General features: G+C 34.3%; 1 protein-coding gene across 1 annotated transcript in view; it reads right to left on the minus strand.

Annotated features, from left to right (window-relative positions):
- Nucleotides 1–18966, minus strand: part of Ndc1 (Nuclear division cycle 1) — a 152473-nt gene that overhangs the window by 106013 nt on the left and 27494 nt on the right. Inside the window, exons 4-7 of the mRNA XM_090396064.1 lie at nucleotides 13240–13408; nucleotides 6233–6356; nucleotides 5892–6000; nucleotides 3454–3502 (exon numbers count right to left, since the gene is read on the minus strand). Coding sequence (XP_090252190.1) covers nucleotides 3454–3502; nucleotides 5892–6000; nucleotides 6233–6356; nucleotides 13240–13408 — 451 coding nt within the window. The remainder of the gene's footprint in view (nucleotides 1–3453; nucleotides 3503–5891; nucleotides 6001–6232; nucleotides 6357–13239; nucleotides 13409–18966) is intronic.

Consider the following 18966-nt stretch of genomic DNA (forward strand, 5'->3'; position numbering starts at 1 on the left):
AGGAATGGAGGAAAGAGTGCTGTAAAAAAAGTTAGAGATGATAAAGGTGACATGAAAACCGGAGAAAAAGATATCCTTGAAGTATGGAGTAATTGCTTTGAATAACTGCTAAATGAAACAAGCAGTGATGACAGCAAAGTGGTAAAAAACACTGACCAAGCATGCAGTCAGGAATACATATCCATACTTGAAATAGAAAAAGCCATCAAAGGCTTGAAATGTAGAAAGGTACAGGAGTAGATGATATTCGACCAGAAATGCTGAAGTATGGTGGTATAAGAGTCTTACAGTGGCTGCACTGCATAGTTCAGAAAGCCTGGACAGAGAGACGAATTCCCGATGACTGGAGTAGAGCTCTCATAGTACCCATATATAAAAAGAGAAATAAAACTGAATGTGAGAATTACAGAGATATTTCCCTACTGAGTGTTCCTGGCAATATCTATGCAAGTATACTTGAGAAACGGTTGAGAAGAATTGTGGAAGAAAAGCTTGGTGAAGAACAAGCTGGATTCAAGCCAAATAGAGGCTGTCAGGATCAGAACTTCACGTTACGACAAATAGTTGAGAAAGCATGGGAATATAACAGAGGTCTGTATTTAAGTTTTGTCGATCTGGAAAAGGCATATGACAAGGTGCCAAGAGAGAAGCTATTCAATACGCTACAGTTATATGGTGTCAATGGGGCATTATATCAAGCAATACTTAGTCTTTATTTGAGTTGTAAGTCGGCAGTTAGAATTGAAGTACAGGAAGATGGCTTAATATTAAATCTGGTGCGAGACAAGGCTGTACATTATCCCCTCTGTTATTATTATCTATATGGATCACATTATGAAGGAAAGTGGTATTAAACATGATATCAGAATTGGAGATGTTATTGTCAGCTCTTTGCTTTATGCGGCAAATGTTTTACTTCTTAATAAATCCGCTACAAGTTTGCAAGAGTCCCTGACTAAATTGAATAACCGTTGTAATAGATATGGTATGAAGGTGAGCATTAAAAAGACAAAGACAATGAAAATTGGTAGAATTGTTGAAAATATCAACTGTGTTGTGAACGGGGAACCTGTGGAACAAGTAAAACAGTTCAGCTATTTAGGCACAATTTTTACTGAAGATGGTAAATTAAATATAGAAATAGACAACAGAATCAGTAAAGCTGGTGTGGTGGGAAGTCAATTGAATAAATTCATATGGAATAAGAGAGAAATTAGTCGGAGCACTAAATTAGCTGTATACAAGACAGTGTTCAAACCAGTTTTAACTTATGGATCTGAGAGCTGGGTCAGAAGTAAAACATTTGACCAAAGACTAGAGACCACAGATATGAGTCCTGAGAAAGATTATAGGTGTGAACAGATGGCATCAATGGCAATATCATATAAAAAATGAGGATATTAGGGAAAGAACTTGACATTGTCAGCATCCAGGAATGCGTTAGCAGAGCTAATCTCAGGTGGTATGGTCACTTAAATAGAATGGGTGAGGAAAGATTAGCAAAACAAGTGTTCTCTGCCAGGTTGGCAGGAATACAACCTAGAGGAAGACCAAGATATAGGTGGATTGATACGGTTCAATGTGCCTTAGACGATAGAAATATAAGATCTGATAATGATAATATTGGGGTCTTGACAAGTAATAGACTGATTTGGAGGAAAATTGTAGATAGGAAGTTAGTAATGATGTAAATTTTCATGTAGTACTATCATATCCTGTACACCCCCTTGAGGGTACATGTCAGGAAGTTGATGATGATGATTGGAAAGACAAATTAATACCAAAAACCTTTAGGTCTGGCATTCATTGATTTTGAAAAGGCATGTGACTCAAGTTCAACATTAGCTATTTTAGAATCCCTTAAAAATCAAGGAATTGAAAAAACTTACATTGATATACTTAGTAATATATATAAAAATTCAACTTCATCCTGAAAATCAGGAACAAATATATAATTTCCTATAAAAAAATGAAGTTAGACAGGGAGATTGCCATTTCACCTAAATTATTTACAGCAGCCCTAGAAAAAATTTTTAAAACCCTGGATTGCAAAAATAAAGGAATTACGGTAAACGGGAAAGAATTAAATCACCTACGATCTGCTGATCACGTTGTTCTTTTAGGAAACTCTGCAGAAGAACTTTAATAAATGATCACTGAATTGAATGCAGAAAGTAAAAAAGAAAGCATTAAACATAAACAAATACAAAGCAAAAATAATGTATAATAAATGTATTACCAAAAAGCCAGTACAAATGGAACATCATGAAATTGATATACAGAGTTATGAAAATTAAAATATGCCTTGTGGTTTAAGGCCTTGTGGAGTGCCATCCAATGATTCAAAGGCTGTGAAACTTTGCAGGAATACATTGTGTGTCATGCAGAAGCGGTATCTGAGAAGGAAAAAGAAAAGTAGTTTCAAAACTCACTACCTGGAGATGTTGAAAAAACAAATGCCTGGAATTTGCATATCACAACTCAGCAGGTGCTAGGAGGGTTTAAAAAGATGGACATGGGATTTTTCTATTCATTCTTATTGTTAATACCGTTCACAGTGATGGCACCAACCTTGCTCCAACATGCTTTGTCATGAGGCTGTACTATCTAAACAACTGCAAGTCTGTTGCTGTACTCTGCAAATTTCATTGCTTGAACAAATGCTGATGAGGTCAACTATCTCCATGTGTTCTACAACAAATGATTAGTTATTTTGAAGAAATGGGATCATTGGGAGTTAGACCTGGTAGAGGTCGCAAATCAATCAGTTCACAAGTGAATGAAGTTGCTACTGTCGTCGTGAAGTAGGCCATGAATAACAGCATTGGTTCTTGCAGTGCATTGCTGTATCAAGACATATTGATGTGATTTACACAAATGTCTGGAAAATTCTACAAAAAATTCTGCATTTCTACCCATTCAAGATAACCCTGACACATGAGTTGTGGCTGCAGGATTTGAAAGTCGAATGACATTTGCTTTAACATTCCTTGTGTGAGTAGAGTTGGGTGCTACATGGCCATGGACAATTCTGCAGAGGAGATGAGGCTCACTTTCATCTGAACCAAGCTGTGAATACCCACAATGGCTGGGTATGGGCTACGCAAAACCTGCATGCAATCCAACTTTCTTTTACATTCAGCCAAAGTTACTTATAAAAAAATGTATGGGTTTACAGCTTTGTTTATCATTGGACCATTCTTCTTGAGAATATTTGGCAGTTGAGGGTCTCAGGGGCCATGATAGCCCACTGAGCCTCAAGGGAAGATGAGATCATAACTTCATAACTTTCAACTGCAATGTTTTTTAAAACACTTTCTTGCATCAACCTTATGAGCACTGAGACACAAAGATGAGTGATAATTAATGGTATGGTTACATATGAAAAAAAATGTTATTTTAAACAGTTAAAAAATTATTATAAATATAATGTATTCATTTTAAATTCAGTACCTCACATTTAAATCTAAGAGATCACAAGTCCACTGTCTTGAGTGACTACCTATAAAATAGAAGTAAAAAATGTATTAACCAACAACAAATAATGGCATAAACTTTTGATGTCAGAAAAACCATTCCTTGGTTATTTATGAACTTAAAATCAGAATTAAAATTCTGCAGCTTTAGTTTTTATGTGGCAAGCAATTTTCTCGTACAGAAACACCACACAATGTAATGTTTGAAAAATAGCAGGACTAGTCTGTCCAAAGTATGCCAACTTTCAGGAACAGAGCACTTTATATAATCCAGCAGCAAGTTCTAGTGGGATTTAAAAAGAGGTGTACAGTATTTTTTTAAGGACCTGGCTATTTTTTTGGATGTACACTGGGGATGGCGATAGCATTCCTGAAATCCTTCCCAAGAAAAGGCAAAGGATTGAAGGAAGGATTGATTATTTTTTTAATTCTGTATAAACTGTAGCCACTGAATACAAAGGATGGTTAAGCTCTGTTTTGAAAGAGAGGTCATTTCTTTGTTTCAAATAAGCCAAGTTACTTTGCTGGGGTAGGCCATTAAGTCTAACAAGCAAAAGGAAATTGAATGATATATATATATATTACTGTTTGTATTTACTACTGTCTTTGATGTATTAATACTTTCATTTAGTTCTTAGTGGAGTCTATTTCATCATCATCAATTTCCTGATAAATACCCTCAAGGGGTGTTCAGGCTACATGACAGAACTACATGATTAAGCTGACATTATGATTAATCTCCTATCAACAAATTTCCTCCATATTAGTTTATTACTTGTCAGCACTCCAATGTTGTTGTATCTAACATTTTGTGCTTCTAAGGTGCTCGGGACAGAATTAATCCACCTAGATTTACCGTCTTGGCATTAAACACTTATTTTTATTATTGTACAGGAACCTCCATGGAGTCCAAAGACTCACTGTGGGAGACCCAAACTATCCACACAATCTATTATACCTCTCCATGGATCCAATAACAGACAAAGTGCTCACAACTGACTGTGGAAACCCATTCCATTCATTAACAACTCTCCAAGCAAAAAATCTACTTCTCACATCCTTATTAACCATGCCATTACTCAACTTCCACAGATGACCTCTTGTTCTGCATCCTCTAGCCAAGTGCTGAAACATATCTCTTACATCAATCCTATTAAATCCTTTAAGTAACTTTAATGTTTCTATCATATCCCCTTTTTTTTTGCCTTTCACCCAACTTCTGCAATCCACACACCCTCAATCTGTTCTCATAAGGAACATTCCGCAGACCACTAAGCATCTTGGTCCCTTGCCTTTGAATCCTCTCCATCACTTAATCATTCCCAAGAACTCCAAAAAAATGGAATCTGAACACAGATGTAGATGTATCAAGGCCTTATAAAGAGGAACAATCTTCCCCATACTGTTTTTCCTGCTGAGAACAACTTCCAACTCTTTAAGAAATATATCAACAGGCTATGTTTTCTCCTTAATCACTTGCCCACACATGGCACTGTAGTGTTATAGGTCTTGTAAATTGACAAATGTGGGATCAACATAAAAAAAAGTAAAGATAAGTTAATAATCCCACATTTGTCAATTCACAAGACCTATAACACTACAGTGCCATGTGTGGGCAAGTGATTAAGGAGAAAACGTAGCCTGTTGATATATTTCTTAAAGAGTTGGAAGTTGTTCTCAGCAGGAAAAACAGTATGGAGAAGATTGTTCCAAAGAATAGAGGTGGATGGAATGAAAGAAGCTAATGAGTAGTTAGTTCGGTGTGTGTTTGAAGCTGGACAGTGTATATGGGTGTTATCCAGTGGCTGCTCTAGTTCTCCTATGGTTAGAAGAAAGTGGAAGTATAGTAGCAGCCAATTCAGAGGAGCAATGCTCATGAGAGTACCTATAGAAGCATCTGGAAATAGGCTAAAGCATAGTTTTCAGTGCAATACTGTATATTATACAGTGGCTAGTCTGCAGGTATAATATTAAAAGAAGAGTCATTTTAAGATGCACAATGGCTCAAATCTTGCCAACGATATTGGTGCACTAATAATCCTACATGTTAATCTCCGAAATTTTTGAGATCGTACACAGCCACTGTTAACACTTCATATCACCATACACAATGATATGAACTGTCAGTCTTGATTTTTATAACTTCTACTTAGTTCTTACATGTTAATTTCCCGAAGATGTTAATATTCAAGTAATGAAATGTGATATACATTTTTGTCAATTTATGAAATTATCCTTTCACATTGTTTTTAAATTCACATAAATTTTCAACATATATGATAACCAGAAGATGAGCAATACCTAATCATCTAATAATGGTGATGATTATAATAATCAATAACTTATATTATATTGAAATATAATAATCAATAATCAATGAATAAAAAAAATACCAATAAATATACTAATACTTACCAAATATTAAAAATAAGAGATAGAACCACTTAACATTATCCACTACTTCAGACATAGATTGAACTATCACGTTACGTATTTGTGATTTCAATGTGAAAATTTTTGCTTGCTGCAAAGAAATACCTCATATTTAAATTATAGGATATATAATTATTATTTATTAAATTATATAATATATAATTATATAATTGTTAAAACTAAACTGACATTACAGAAAAAATGGAATAATCAAAAATCACATAAGGGTCAATATGATAAAATAATCAGTATTTTGTGATAATGAATGAAATCCATAAATGTGTTCTCTAATATTTCTTTAAGAAAAAGTTACATTAACTTACCTGAATAACTGGAAAGTGAATGCAATATTTTTTTTTCCTGAAATAGTTAATACTGAAAACTGCTCCAACAAATATCCCATGCAAGGTGATGAATAAATTCTTTTCATTTATATAAATGACATCACTGAAAAGATTTTAGTTATATTAATAAAATATATTACTGTTAATGAAAATTTTTAAATTTTCATTAATACTAAATTAATACCTAAAAATTGCAAAATATTTAAAAATAACAGGTGTAATTAACTCTATATTTAAACCAAACCTAGTTCAAAAACAAACCAGACTAAAAGCATACAATACATTAGCCCTACCAGTATTATTGTATGGAAATGAAATCTGGACAATAAAACAAAGACAAACAAAGATTAATAACAGCAGAAATGAAGTCTATGAGAAAAACTACAAAGTATACTCTATTTGATCATAAAAGAAACGAAGAAATTATGAAAGAATTAAACCAAGAACCAGTAATAGAAAAAATTAAAAAATATAAACATAAATGGATGGAACACGTTCAAAGAATGAAAATAGAAAGATTACCAAAACAAGCCTTAAAGCCATTAGGAAAAAGAAAACCAGGACGTCCTCTTAAAAGATTCAACAATGACTTCTAAGGCCGGAACAGGCCACGCTAGGCCTAAATCCTTGATATGTATGATGACGATGATTAATACTAATATAGCCAACTAATAATAAACTAAGTAATTTTCTTTGTAAATAGTCATATATATGAATTTGACTCTATAACTTATGAAGCAATAGTATTCTTAGCAGTATACTATGTAGATAGATATGAATCTCTTTTTTCTTGTTGTCATTTACCAACATTCTTTATGATTGCCATACAAGTCACAACAAAACAATCTGGTACCAGATTATAATAGTCTGGGTGAGAATTTTGTAATACACCACAGTTTTTCAGATGACGCAACACACATACACACAATAATTAGCAGTTTCACCTAATTTGATTATTAAATCAGATACTGCTTTGAAAAAAGATATACTAATTAAACCACACCTGTAAATTAAGTAAAGTGACATTTTCTGATAAATAAAGCAATGATGAACTTACTATACTTGTAAATTACATAAAAAAAAATCAAGCATTTAATGTAAAACACATTTTGTGACGAGTATATCATCACATCGTGATGAACACAAAAAAGAACAATTACATGAAAATAATAATAATTATTATTATCATCCGAGACCTCCAGAAAGTCAAGGACTCAGAAGAAGATTATATGTCACTCAAACTAGCTCTCATACCTTCCCTTAAATTCATTCACACTAGATGCACACTATCTCTAAAGACATTAATAATATTAATGTCTTTAGAGATAGTGTGCATTAAAGAGATAGTGTGCACTAAAGACATTAATAATATTAATGTCTTTAAAGGTATTATTAATACCTCTAAAGATTATTAATATTAATGTAACTTAAAGACATGATGAACTTAATATACTTGTAAATTACATTAAAAAAAATCAAGCATTTAATGTAGAACACATAGAAAAATTACATGAAAATAATAATAATACTTTTAATTAATATTATCATCATCATCATCATCTGAGACCTCTAGGGAGTCAAGGACTCATTAAGGGAGGCTATATGTCACTCAAACTAGCTCTCATACTTCTCTTAAATTCATTCACACTACCTATAAAGAGAAAACTATTCCACTCACTCACTGTTCTGTGAGAGAAAAACCTAGCTCATATCTCTTTCTTGACTGCAAACTTAACTTCCATGGATGCTCCCATGTTCTCTCTGCACCTTCTATGTAACAAAAATTTCATCATCAAATTCCTGACATGTACCCTCAAGGAGTGTACAGGATATGATAGTACTACATGAAACTTACATCATCACTAATTATCACTAATAGTAATTATTAATCGTTACTATTAATTATCTACAATTTTCCTCCAAATCAATCTGTTACCTGTCAAGACTCCAACATTATCAGATCTTATATTTCTATCTTCTAAGACAATTTTTACTGTATCAATCCACCAATATCTTGGGTTTCCTCTGGGACTTTTTCCTGCCAACCTGGCAGAGAACACTTGTTTTGCTAATCTTTCCTCTCCCATTCTGTTTAAGTGACCTTACCACCTGGTATGGTAAGAGTACTGAAAAGTATCGAAAAACAATTTGTTGAACAACAGTTAATAGAAAATGCAATTCATCCAACAGAAGTTCTTCAAATAAACAATTCACCGATCAGCACTTCTTCAAAAAGATAATTTACTGAAAAGCAAATTATCAAAAACCAGTAATTCATGGAAACTACAAAACATCAAATGAACACTTCACCGAATAATGAATTATAATGCATGAGGAGTCTGTTTATCAAAAATAAGTTGTTATTATTGGATGTTTTTATATGTGATGCTGTTGAAGCTTACCTACCAGTGGATTTAAGTATAAGAAAAAGTGAGCATTAGAAACAAAGTAAAGTTTGTTGCATTGGTAGTGGTGGCCTAAAATTGTTGGCATTAGTGAAACTTGACCCTCAGAATTGGATGCAGTAACTGGAAGCTAGTGTAAAAGGTATAGTATTTTTAAGAATGACAAAGAGACAGGAATCTTGTGTAGCTCAATGAAGATGGCATCTTGCATCCTCTGTGCTAAGCCACTCGAAGAAGTTGAAGTCTAGTTGCTGACTAGAGGAACTTTTTCTAAGCCTTTCCTCAACCAGTTCCCGAGTTAATCAATCTCTGACATGGGCAAGCAGGTTTTTCTCATGGAAATTCCAGTTTTTTATCACATAAAGTAGGAAAATCAACAGTAGAACCCACACTATTTCAGACAATAACACACACTGTTAGAGACCACAAATGATGGCAGCACTTTTTTGCCAGTCTCTTTATCGGTTGCCACTTATAATTAGTCATAGTCTTGGACCAGCTATCTCTGAATGACTACTGGTGTAGGTTGAACAGTCCACTCAGCCTCCAAAATTTAGGGCTAAATCAGCCTAACCTACTCCCTGTAAAGGAATAAAAGGCGTTAGCTGATTTTGGTTTTAAAGAGATAGGAGAATACTATTAATGAGATCCGACGACTTGAATCTAGTCAGAATGAAAGTCATGAGAGCAATAATGGTAATAATGTACTGTGCATCTGTGTACCAGTGAATTTGAGGCTATCTAATGTGAAGTGGAGGTTAACAGGAAGAAATATATGGTATGGGTGTTGCTATAAACCTGGAAGTTCATTTGTTGGGGGGGGGGGGGAATAAGAAATGCATTGTCAAATTATCGTGATGGGTATTAAACAAGTAATTCTTATCTGTGACTTAAATTAACTGAATATTGAGTGGGTAGCAGAGAAAACTAATGATAAGAACAAAAGAGAATTTATTCAGCTGTTGCGAGATAACTTTCTCAAGCAGTATGTGAAAGAAGGAACTCAAGGTCAGACTATCACCAGCTGGTGACAAAATGCTCACATTCTTACCTGAGACACCTGCCACTATGATCAAATCTAACACATACTGTACTTTCCTGGGAAGTAGCTAATTATATAATGTTCCAATTAGGCCAGGTTACATGCTGAACAACAAAGCTGGAAATAATGACAAACTCAGAAGAATACTATTTCTGTTTCCATGGATCAGTTACTGAATGGGAAGGATATCATCAGTGCATGAGAATCTTTTGAAAAGTGCTGCTTAAATGAGGCAGTATCTGAATGTAACCCTAGACTTCAAAGAACAAATAAGGTGGAAGTGAAATGGATGTGCAATCTTATTAAGCAAGAGATCCATAAAATGATATGGAAGGAATATGAGAATGAGAGTAAGAGGAGTTTTGAACTATATACAGCATGGGCTAGAAATGTTACAAGTATTGTATGGAAAGTTAAGTTGGAGTATGAAAAGAAATTGGTTGTGCAGGCTAAAGATAACCCAAAAGAATTTTACCATTATGCTGCAAGTAAAAGAAAGAATGAACATGGAAAAATAACTTTCCTGAACACAAATGGTAACCTTGTTTCAGAAATAGATGCAATACTTCAAACAGTAAGTACTCACTTCACCAAGATCTATCAAACTGATGTACATAACATAGCATGCAGTACTACATTGGATGATGAGATGCAAGGAGATCAGCATTTCACACAGTGATTATGGAAGATCTTGTAGGTAGTGACATATGAACACAGTGAGGTTTGTCAAATGAAAAAAAAAAAAAAAAAAAAGAGGAATTGAGTGTTGCCACTAGTAAAACTATGACTCATATCATGAATCCATAGTTTTGCTATTGATAGAAGTAAGTCATTTATGAATAAGAGAAAGATAGCAAGCAAAAGCACAGATCTGAAGTACTGCATCACTGGTAAGAAAAGCTCAACGAAGGAAGCCATACACCACGATACAAATGAACAGATAGGATGATCTAATTGTAAAGGATGGATGGTAATGTAATAAGTAATCCTTTGTGCCAGACCATATCAAATGCCTTGGAAATGTTTAAAGCAATCACATGCGCTTCACAAAACTTTTCTATAACTTGTGTTCAAAAATGAATAATGCTGGCAAATAGATCTGCTGTGGGGAGAGTCTACATTGGTGGTCACTGATTAAATGATTTTGCAGATGTTTGACTGTTGATGACATTCTCCTATTAATTTCAACAGAAATTAGGTGAATGCAAACGTCTGATGGCTGGCTTTTATCTCCTTTCTTTGGGATGGATTGAAGAATATAGGCTTGTTTCCATGATGGAGGGTAGATGCCACATGAATATAAAAGACTGTATAGACAACACAGTACATGTATCATTAATTCTGGATACAATCAGATCAGAGGGCTTGTTGGCATCCAAGCTATTCCCAATTCTTTTAATTTCTTTCTGGTGAAAGTTTAGAAGAGACATACAGTGAGAAGTTAGTGGGAAAGTGGGAAAAAACTTTGTCTTGATCATCAGTGAAGGAATTTGAGGAGAATTATGCCAGGAAGTCAGATTTGTCTTTGGATGATGTTACAATAGTACCATCTGGATGAGAGAGAGGAAACATGAATGGACAAAAGCTGAAGACCAGAAGGCTGGAATACTATTTGAACAGAGAGCAAGTTTTCTACAGTGACTTTTCAAAGTAAGTGTGGATCTGTTAATGAGTTTGCCTCAAGCCACTTGTGATATGCTGAACTTCTTTCTTGGACTGTCTAAGCACACCTGTTTCAAACCCACAGCTTGGGTAGTAGTATGGAGAGTTGGATAGACTGGAGGATGAAGGCCATCATTCCAGAAAGAATTATTTCAGTTATTCAGTCACAGCAAGTATATGGATAAACAGACTGGAAAGATTAATCAGATCATGGAAAGTAAGAGTAGAAATCATGGATATTATCCCACAGAAATCACAAATGCATTACAAAATAAGGAAAAATAAACTTAAGAATAAAAATAATCAAATGTTTTTATTATTATTATATATTCCATTAAAAGAAGTATATTCAATTTGAATATCTTAAAGAAAGAGAAAATAATACTAAACTGCACAATCATTATCCTCTCCTTCATGCTTACACGGTGATCAGAATGCATCATGAAAATTATGGAAACAACTACCATGTCAGAGTAAAACTTTAGTTTAATATAAACCAAAATGAACACTGGATGTTTCGATCTTCATATTAAGATCATCATCTGGAGTATACACATATATACAAAGAAATAAGCTTCACTACAATCTACATGGTTTGCTAAAGTTACTGACCAACCATTACAACTATTGGCCTGACCTCTGACGAAAAAAAAAAAAGCTTTACTACATCAAAGCTAGAGTCCTATTATTATCTCTTAGGTTACAAAATTAAATTAGGCTGGAGAGCAACATGTTTATAAAAAAAAAAATTAATAATAATAAATAAAAATACTTATGTAAGTATACATATAAATTCCAACGGACTGGTATGGATAGCGGCCAATAAAAGCTGAAAAACTGCTTCGATTCCTAAAGTCAGGGTTGATGGAAAACTAAGTGGGCTGGATGTGTGGCATCCGAATTCTTGGGATTTTTATGCCACCATTATAGTTAAGATTAGGGTGGTTAATCAAAATTTCACAGGCTTCTTTAAATTTCTGTTCATACCAGGTTTTTGTATGATGTAAATAACAAGTACTTTTCCAATCAATTTGGTATAGAGTGTTAAGAGCATGATCTGAGAGGCCTGCTCACCAAAACTGTAAAATTTAATGTGTCGTTTGTGTTCTTTTTTATGTATAGCATTGTACGTTCAGTTTCCCCGATATAAGATAAGTTACAGGTGCAATAGATGCAATAAACTTCAGGATATGTACTAGAGATGAGGGTGCTGAGAAAAAGTAGGGGAGTAAATGATTGTGCAGTGGCTGTCATATTAAAGATGAAAATATTCGAAAGGTATTTGGCATCATCATCATCTGGATGATGATGCCAAACCTCTCACTGGAGGGAGAGGATCATTAGAGGAGTTAAATATGTTTTTTAATTTTAAAGGTGGTTTAAACATGGCATTAAGATTCTAATGGTGTAAGATTCTATTAATTTTTTCTGATAACCGTTTAATGTATGGGATAGCTATGGTTTTACTGTAATCTATATTATTTTTTGATGAAGTTTTATGAAGAATTTTATTAATAGTATTTTTGCTATAGCTATTTTTTTTTATAAACATGTTGCTCTCCAGCCTAATTTAATTTTGTAACCTAACAGATAATAATAATAATAGGACTCTAGCTTTGATGTAGTAGGGCTGTTTTTTTTTTTTGTCAGAGGTCAGGCCAATAGTTGTAATGGTTGGTCAGTAACTTTAGCAAACAATGTAGATTGTAGTGCAGCTTGTTTCTTTGTATATATATGTGTATACTCCAGATGATGACCTTAATACGAAGGTCAAAACTTCGAGTGTTCATTTTGGTTTATATTAAACTAAAGTTTTACTCTAACACGGTGATTGTTTCCATAATTTTCATGATACACAATATTAATTTTACACTTACCAGTTATCACACTGTTGGTACAAATTTGCTGTATTTCCTCCAATAAGACCTAATAAGCTGTAAACTGCAACACCTCCTGCTAATGAATGGATTACCAAGTGGGTAATAATTTGGGGACGGATGGAACTTCTGATTATCTTTAATCTGGTTAAATGAACTTTAACTCTGACTGGGGTAAAAAAAAAGATAAAAATTCACAGTTTTTGTATTTTAAAAAGTAATCTTTTAAACTTATAAGAATCATAATAAATTTTATACCTAAAAATCTTCATATATAATTACTAAAGATACAAATACAGTAAGCCATATAACATCTAGCCTCTCTCTAAACATCAACTGTAGACTAATGGCCTTTGATAATTTCACTTAGTTCCTTAGTCAGATGTGCAATGATCATCACTGTTCTTTTATATAATGTATACAGCCTTAAAAAAATAAACAAATAAAATAAAATAAAATAAAAAAGGATAATTACATTTATTCACTTTAATATAATCTGGTCTTTTAATTTTTTTTCTTTGAGAAATATCTTTTTAACTCGGGGGAGGGGGAGAAGAAAACCTGATATATATTTCGTGATATATGTCTTCAAAGGGTATACAAGATACCAAGATAGTATTACATGATTAATTTACATTAGTATAAGTTACCATCAACAATTTTCTTCCAAATTAAAGTTTCCAACAAGACACTACTAATTGCACAATCGAGTTAGATCTTGGTATCCCCCTGACATCATACACTTCATTTACTAACCTTTCCTGTCTGACATATTTATGAATGCTAATGATGCCAAATACCTTTCGAATATTTTCATCTTTAATATGACAGCCACTGACCAATCATTTACTCCCCTACTTTTTCTGTACACTAATCTCTAGCAGTCAATCAGTTGTTCTATTTCTTACCCAACTTTCAGATCCATATGTTAAAACTGGTTTTAACACTTTATTTGGAATAGTTGCCGTTTCAACATTCATATCTTAATCAAATGCTCATCATAATATCTTTGTTTTCTATTATCTATTAACATTAATTTTCATAATTATTTTCATTATACACAACACTTCCATAGAGTCCTAAGACTCATCGTGAGAGACCCAAACTATCAGCAAAATATCTATCATACCTTTCCTTGAAACTGTTAACAAAGCACTTTTTACAACTGACTCAGGCAATCAATTCCATTCATTCGCCTTTCTCCAAACAAAAAATCTTACCCTTGCTAACCACACTCTTATCCAACTTTCAGGGATGACCTCTTGTTTTGCTCCCTCTAGCCAAGTGTTGAATCATTTCCTCTGTATCAATCCTGTAAAATCCTTTACTAAGTGACTTAAATGTTTCTATCATATCCCCTTTTTTTGCATACCAACCAACTTTTGCAATCCACTAACCCTCAATCTATCCTCATAGGGAGCATTCCACAGACCACTCACATTTTGATCACTGAGCTAAGGATCCTCTCCACCACTTCCTCATCTGCAAGAAACCTGGTAATCCAGATGTGGTGGTATTATCATCATCAAATTCCTGGCATGTACCCTCAAGGGGTGTAGAGGATATGATAGTACTACATGAAAAAAATTACATCCTTACTAACTTCCTATCAACAATTTTCCTCCAAATCAGTCTGTTACTTGTCAAGACTCCAACATTATCAGAGCTTATATTTCTATCTTCTAAGGCACTTTGTACCGTATCAATCCACCTATATCTTGGTCTTCCTCTGGGTCGTTTTGCTGCCAACCTGGCAGAGAACATTTGTTTTGCTAATCTTTCTTCGCCCATTCTGTTTAAGTGACCATACCACCTGAGATTAGCTCTGCTAACGCATTCCTGGATGCTGACAATGTCAAGTTCTTTCCTAATATCCTCATTTTTTATATGATATTGCCATTGATGCCATCTGTTCACACCTATAATCTTTCTCAGGACTCATATCTGTGGTCTCTAGTCTTTGGTCAAATGTTTTACTTCTGACCCAGCTCTCAGATCCATAAGTTAAAACTGGTTTGAACAGTCTTGTATACAGCTAATTTAGTGTTCCGACTAATTTCTCTCTTATTCCATACGAATTTATTCAATTGACTTCCCACCACACCAGCTTTACTGATTCTGTTGTCTATTTCTATATTTAATTTACCATCTTCACTAAAAATCGTGCCTAAGTAGCTGAAATGTTTTACTTGTTCCACAGGTTCTCCATTCACAACGCATTGACATTTTCAATGATTCTGCCTATTTTCATTGTCTTTGTCTTTTTATTGCTGACCTTCATACCATATCCATTATAACAGTTATTCAATTTAGTCAGAGAATCTTGCAGATGTGTATCGGATTTATTTAGAAGTATAATATCATCCACATAAAGCAAAGAGCTGACATTAACATCTCCAATTTTGATATCATGTTTAATACCACTTTTCTTCATAATGTGATCCATATAGATAATGAATAACAGAGGGAATAATGAACATCCTTGTCTCACACCAGATTTAACATTAAACCATCTTCCTGTACTTCCTTCAATTCTAACTGCTGACTTACAACTCAAATAAAGACTAAGTATTGCTTGATATAATGCTCCATTGACACTATTTAACTGTAGCGAATTGAATAGCTTATCTCTTGGCACCTTGTAATATGCCTTTTCCAAATCAACAAAACTTAAATACAGATCTCTGTTATATTCCCATGCTTTCTCGACTATTTGTCGTAAAGTGAAGATCGGATCCTGACAGCCTCTATTTGGCCTGAATCCAGCTTGTTCTTCACCCAGCTTTTCTTCCAGAATTCTTCTCAACCGTTTCTCAAGTATACTTGCATAGATCTTGACAGGAACACTCAGTAGGGAAATACCTCTGCAATTCTCACATTCAGTTTTATTTCCCTTTTTATATATGGGTACTATGAGAGCTCTACTCCAATCATCGGGAATTCGTCCTGTCCAGGCTTTCTGAACTATGCAGTGCAGCCACTGTAAGACTTTTATACCACCATACTTCAGCATTTCTGGTCGAACATCATCTGCTCCTGCTGCCTTTCCACATTTCAAGCCTTTGATGGCTTTTTCTACTTCAAGTATGGATATGTATTCCTGACTGCATGCCTGGTCAGTGTTTTTTACCAGTGCTCTCATCACTGCTTGTTTCATTTAGCAGTTTTTCAAAGTAATTACTCCATACTTCAAAGATATCTTTTTCTCCCGTTTTCATGTCACCTTTATCATCTCTAACTCATTTTACAGCACTCTTTCCTCCATTCCTAAGCTTCTTCAACAACCTCCAGAATATTTTGCCACTTTCTTGATATTTATTTTCTATATTCTTGCCAAAGTGGTGGTATCAAAGAATTATAAAGAGGAATGATTCTTCAATAATAAAGTAATCCTGTGAACTGCCGTGGCTACTTTAGCAATGTGCCCTCAAAACGTTAACTCTCTATCTACTACCCCCTGGCTTCATCAATTTCTTGGAGTACACTTCCCTCATGTGGTACACAGTTTGCAATCTTTGTAAAATGGGTGGATAAGAATATGATACTCTCATAGAGTATCATATTCTTATCCACCCATTTTTGAATTCTCTTTTTGACCAACATTTCCAGTATTTTTCTCACCACTCCTGAAATACTGATTGGTCTATAATTTGTTACCACAGACTGAGATCCTCCTTCCCCTCTTTTGGGTCTTTTCCAGAGCTAAGACTCAAATTAAACAGCTTAGTCAAAGGCATTTCCAATTCTCTTACACACTCTTAAAATGCATGCCGACATCCCACAGCTGTATTTGCATTCAGATTCTGCAATATACTAAGTACCTCTAATTCATCAACCTCTGTTTTCACATTAGTTCCTGTCAATATCTTCACTTGGATGATATACTCTTGCAAAACAGTCACTCAGTAGCTCAACAATTTCATCTGCTTCCATTACCTATCTACCATCTGTGCTCATTAAAGTTATCCTTTCATATTTATTCTTCCTCCTACTTGCCACATAACAAAAATACTCTTTTCCTTTCCTTTAAAGAGATTTCCTTTCACCTCTTCGGCTAATTTCTTCTCATTTAGCTTTCCTTACTATGCTGGTCACCTTTCTTGCCTGATCTTTGTAATGTTCATGAGTTAGCTAATCATCTTTCTCCTTTATATACTCTCTACATTTTCTTTTTTTTCAGATTGCAGTTCATACTTAATGATACTACTCACTTATCTAACTCCTACCCCATTTACCCTTCTGCCCTTGGTATAGAGAGTGATACTCCTTCCTTCAGATATCCCTAAACTATATCCCATGCACTGAGAACATCCTTCCCTTACAGATCTTTATTGCATAGTACTGCTTCAAAGCACCCCCTAAATTTACCATAATCACCTGCCTGATAGTTCCACATATATCCCTTCTTAAATGGGAAGGGATATATGTGGAAGGTACTTGACTTGGAGGTAGCAAAACACATGTTTTGTTACCTCCAAGTCAAGACCACATATCACTTTCCCCAAATAGAGGCAATGTAGAATTCCTGTATTCTTCCTTTGAGAAATATCTTGAATACCTTGACTATCATGCTTCAGTTTATGATTTGCTACATCTGTCTTGGAACTTCCTTTATGTATAGAATTCTTTTGCTTTCTTTTTACTCCTTTGAAATTTTGCCAGAGATAAGACAAACAATCTGATGTTAGAGGTACTGCTTATTCCCCATAATACAAGTCAAAATCCCAACTAATCTCATGGTTGTATTTGCATTAGATTTGCAATATCTGAAGTGCTCCAATTTATCTACCTCTACCCTTACAACTGTCCCTGGCACATAGTACTGCAATATCTCAACCTGGATGGTACACACCTGCAAAGCGATTCCTCAGTGCTACTATTTCATTAGTTCTGTCATTTCCTTACTATTTGAATTCATTAAGTTATTCTACCATACTTATCATCCTTTTACTTGCTATCTAGTGAAAGGACTGTTCAGCTAATTTCCTCTCATAATCTGATTTTGTCTTCTTTACAATACTGATCATCCTTCCTGCTGTGCTTTGTAATGCTCATGTACTTTTTGACCACCTTTCTCATTTTATACTTTTTCCTTAGGGAGAAGAAGAATTTCTTTGTCTGGTGGAAAACTACCCTGCTTAATAGGCCTAAAAAAAAAAAAAAAAAAAAAAAGCCTTTATATCTCCAAAGTTTGGTCTCAAGAGCAGGGGAAGAGGGTCCACATTATATAAAACAAATAAAATAATGTGAAAATAGTAGTGGTTGGTGGTAGATGGCATTGGTGTAGTTGCGGCTCATTGTAGTTGGTGGACTGAGTGGTGGAGACAGTTGTAGAGTAGGTGCCCTCCCTCGATGAGTCCTTGGACTCCCTGGAGGTTTCAAGTAATAATAATAATAATAAAGAGCAATTAATCTAACCTTCTATGGATGAAGTTACACATAAAAAACTTCACAACATTTCCTTTTTTATAGCTCCTGCTTAACAATGCTCTCATCTAACTCCTACCTGATTCACTCTCCTGATCCTATGTATACAGTCTGATGCTGCTCCCTTCAATACATAAAAGTCACTTATATATTGAAGGTCACTGAGCAGCATATATACAAAAATGTAAAATACTTCGTCACTTGCATCACCACATGTTCTAGGCCATCTATTTAAGAATGCTGCTGCTCAGTAATCGTCAATAGTGTTCATCACAATGGAAAAAACAAAAGATCTTTCAG

Source organism: Typopeltis vanoorti, chromosome 7 (genome assembly GCF_054136105.1).
Source record: "Typopeltis vanoorti isolate ZY-2024b chromosome 7, IOZ_Tvanoo_1.0, whole genome shotgun sequence".
Classification (NCBI taxonomy): Eukaryota; Metazoa; Arthropoda; class Arachnida; order Uropygi; family Thelyphonidae; genus Typopeltis; species Typopeltis vanoorti.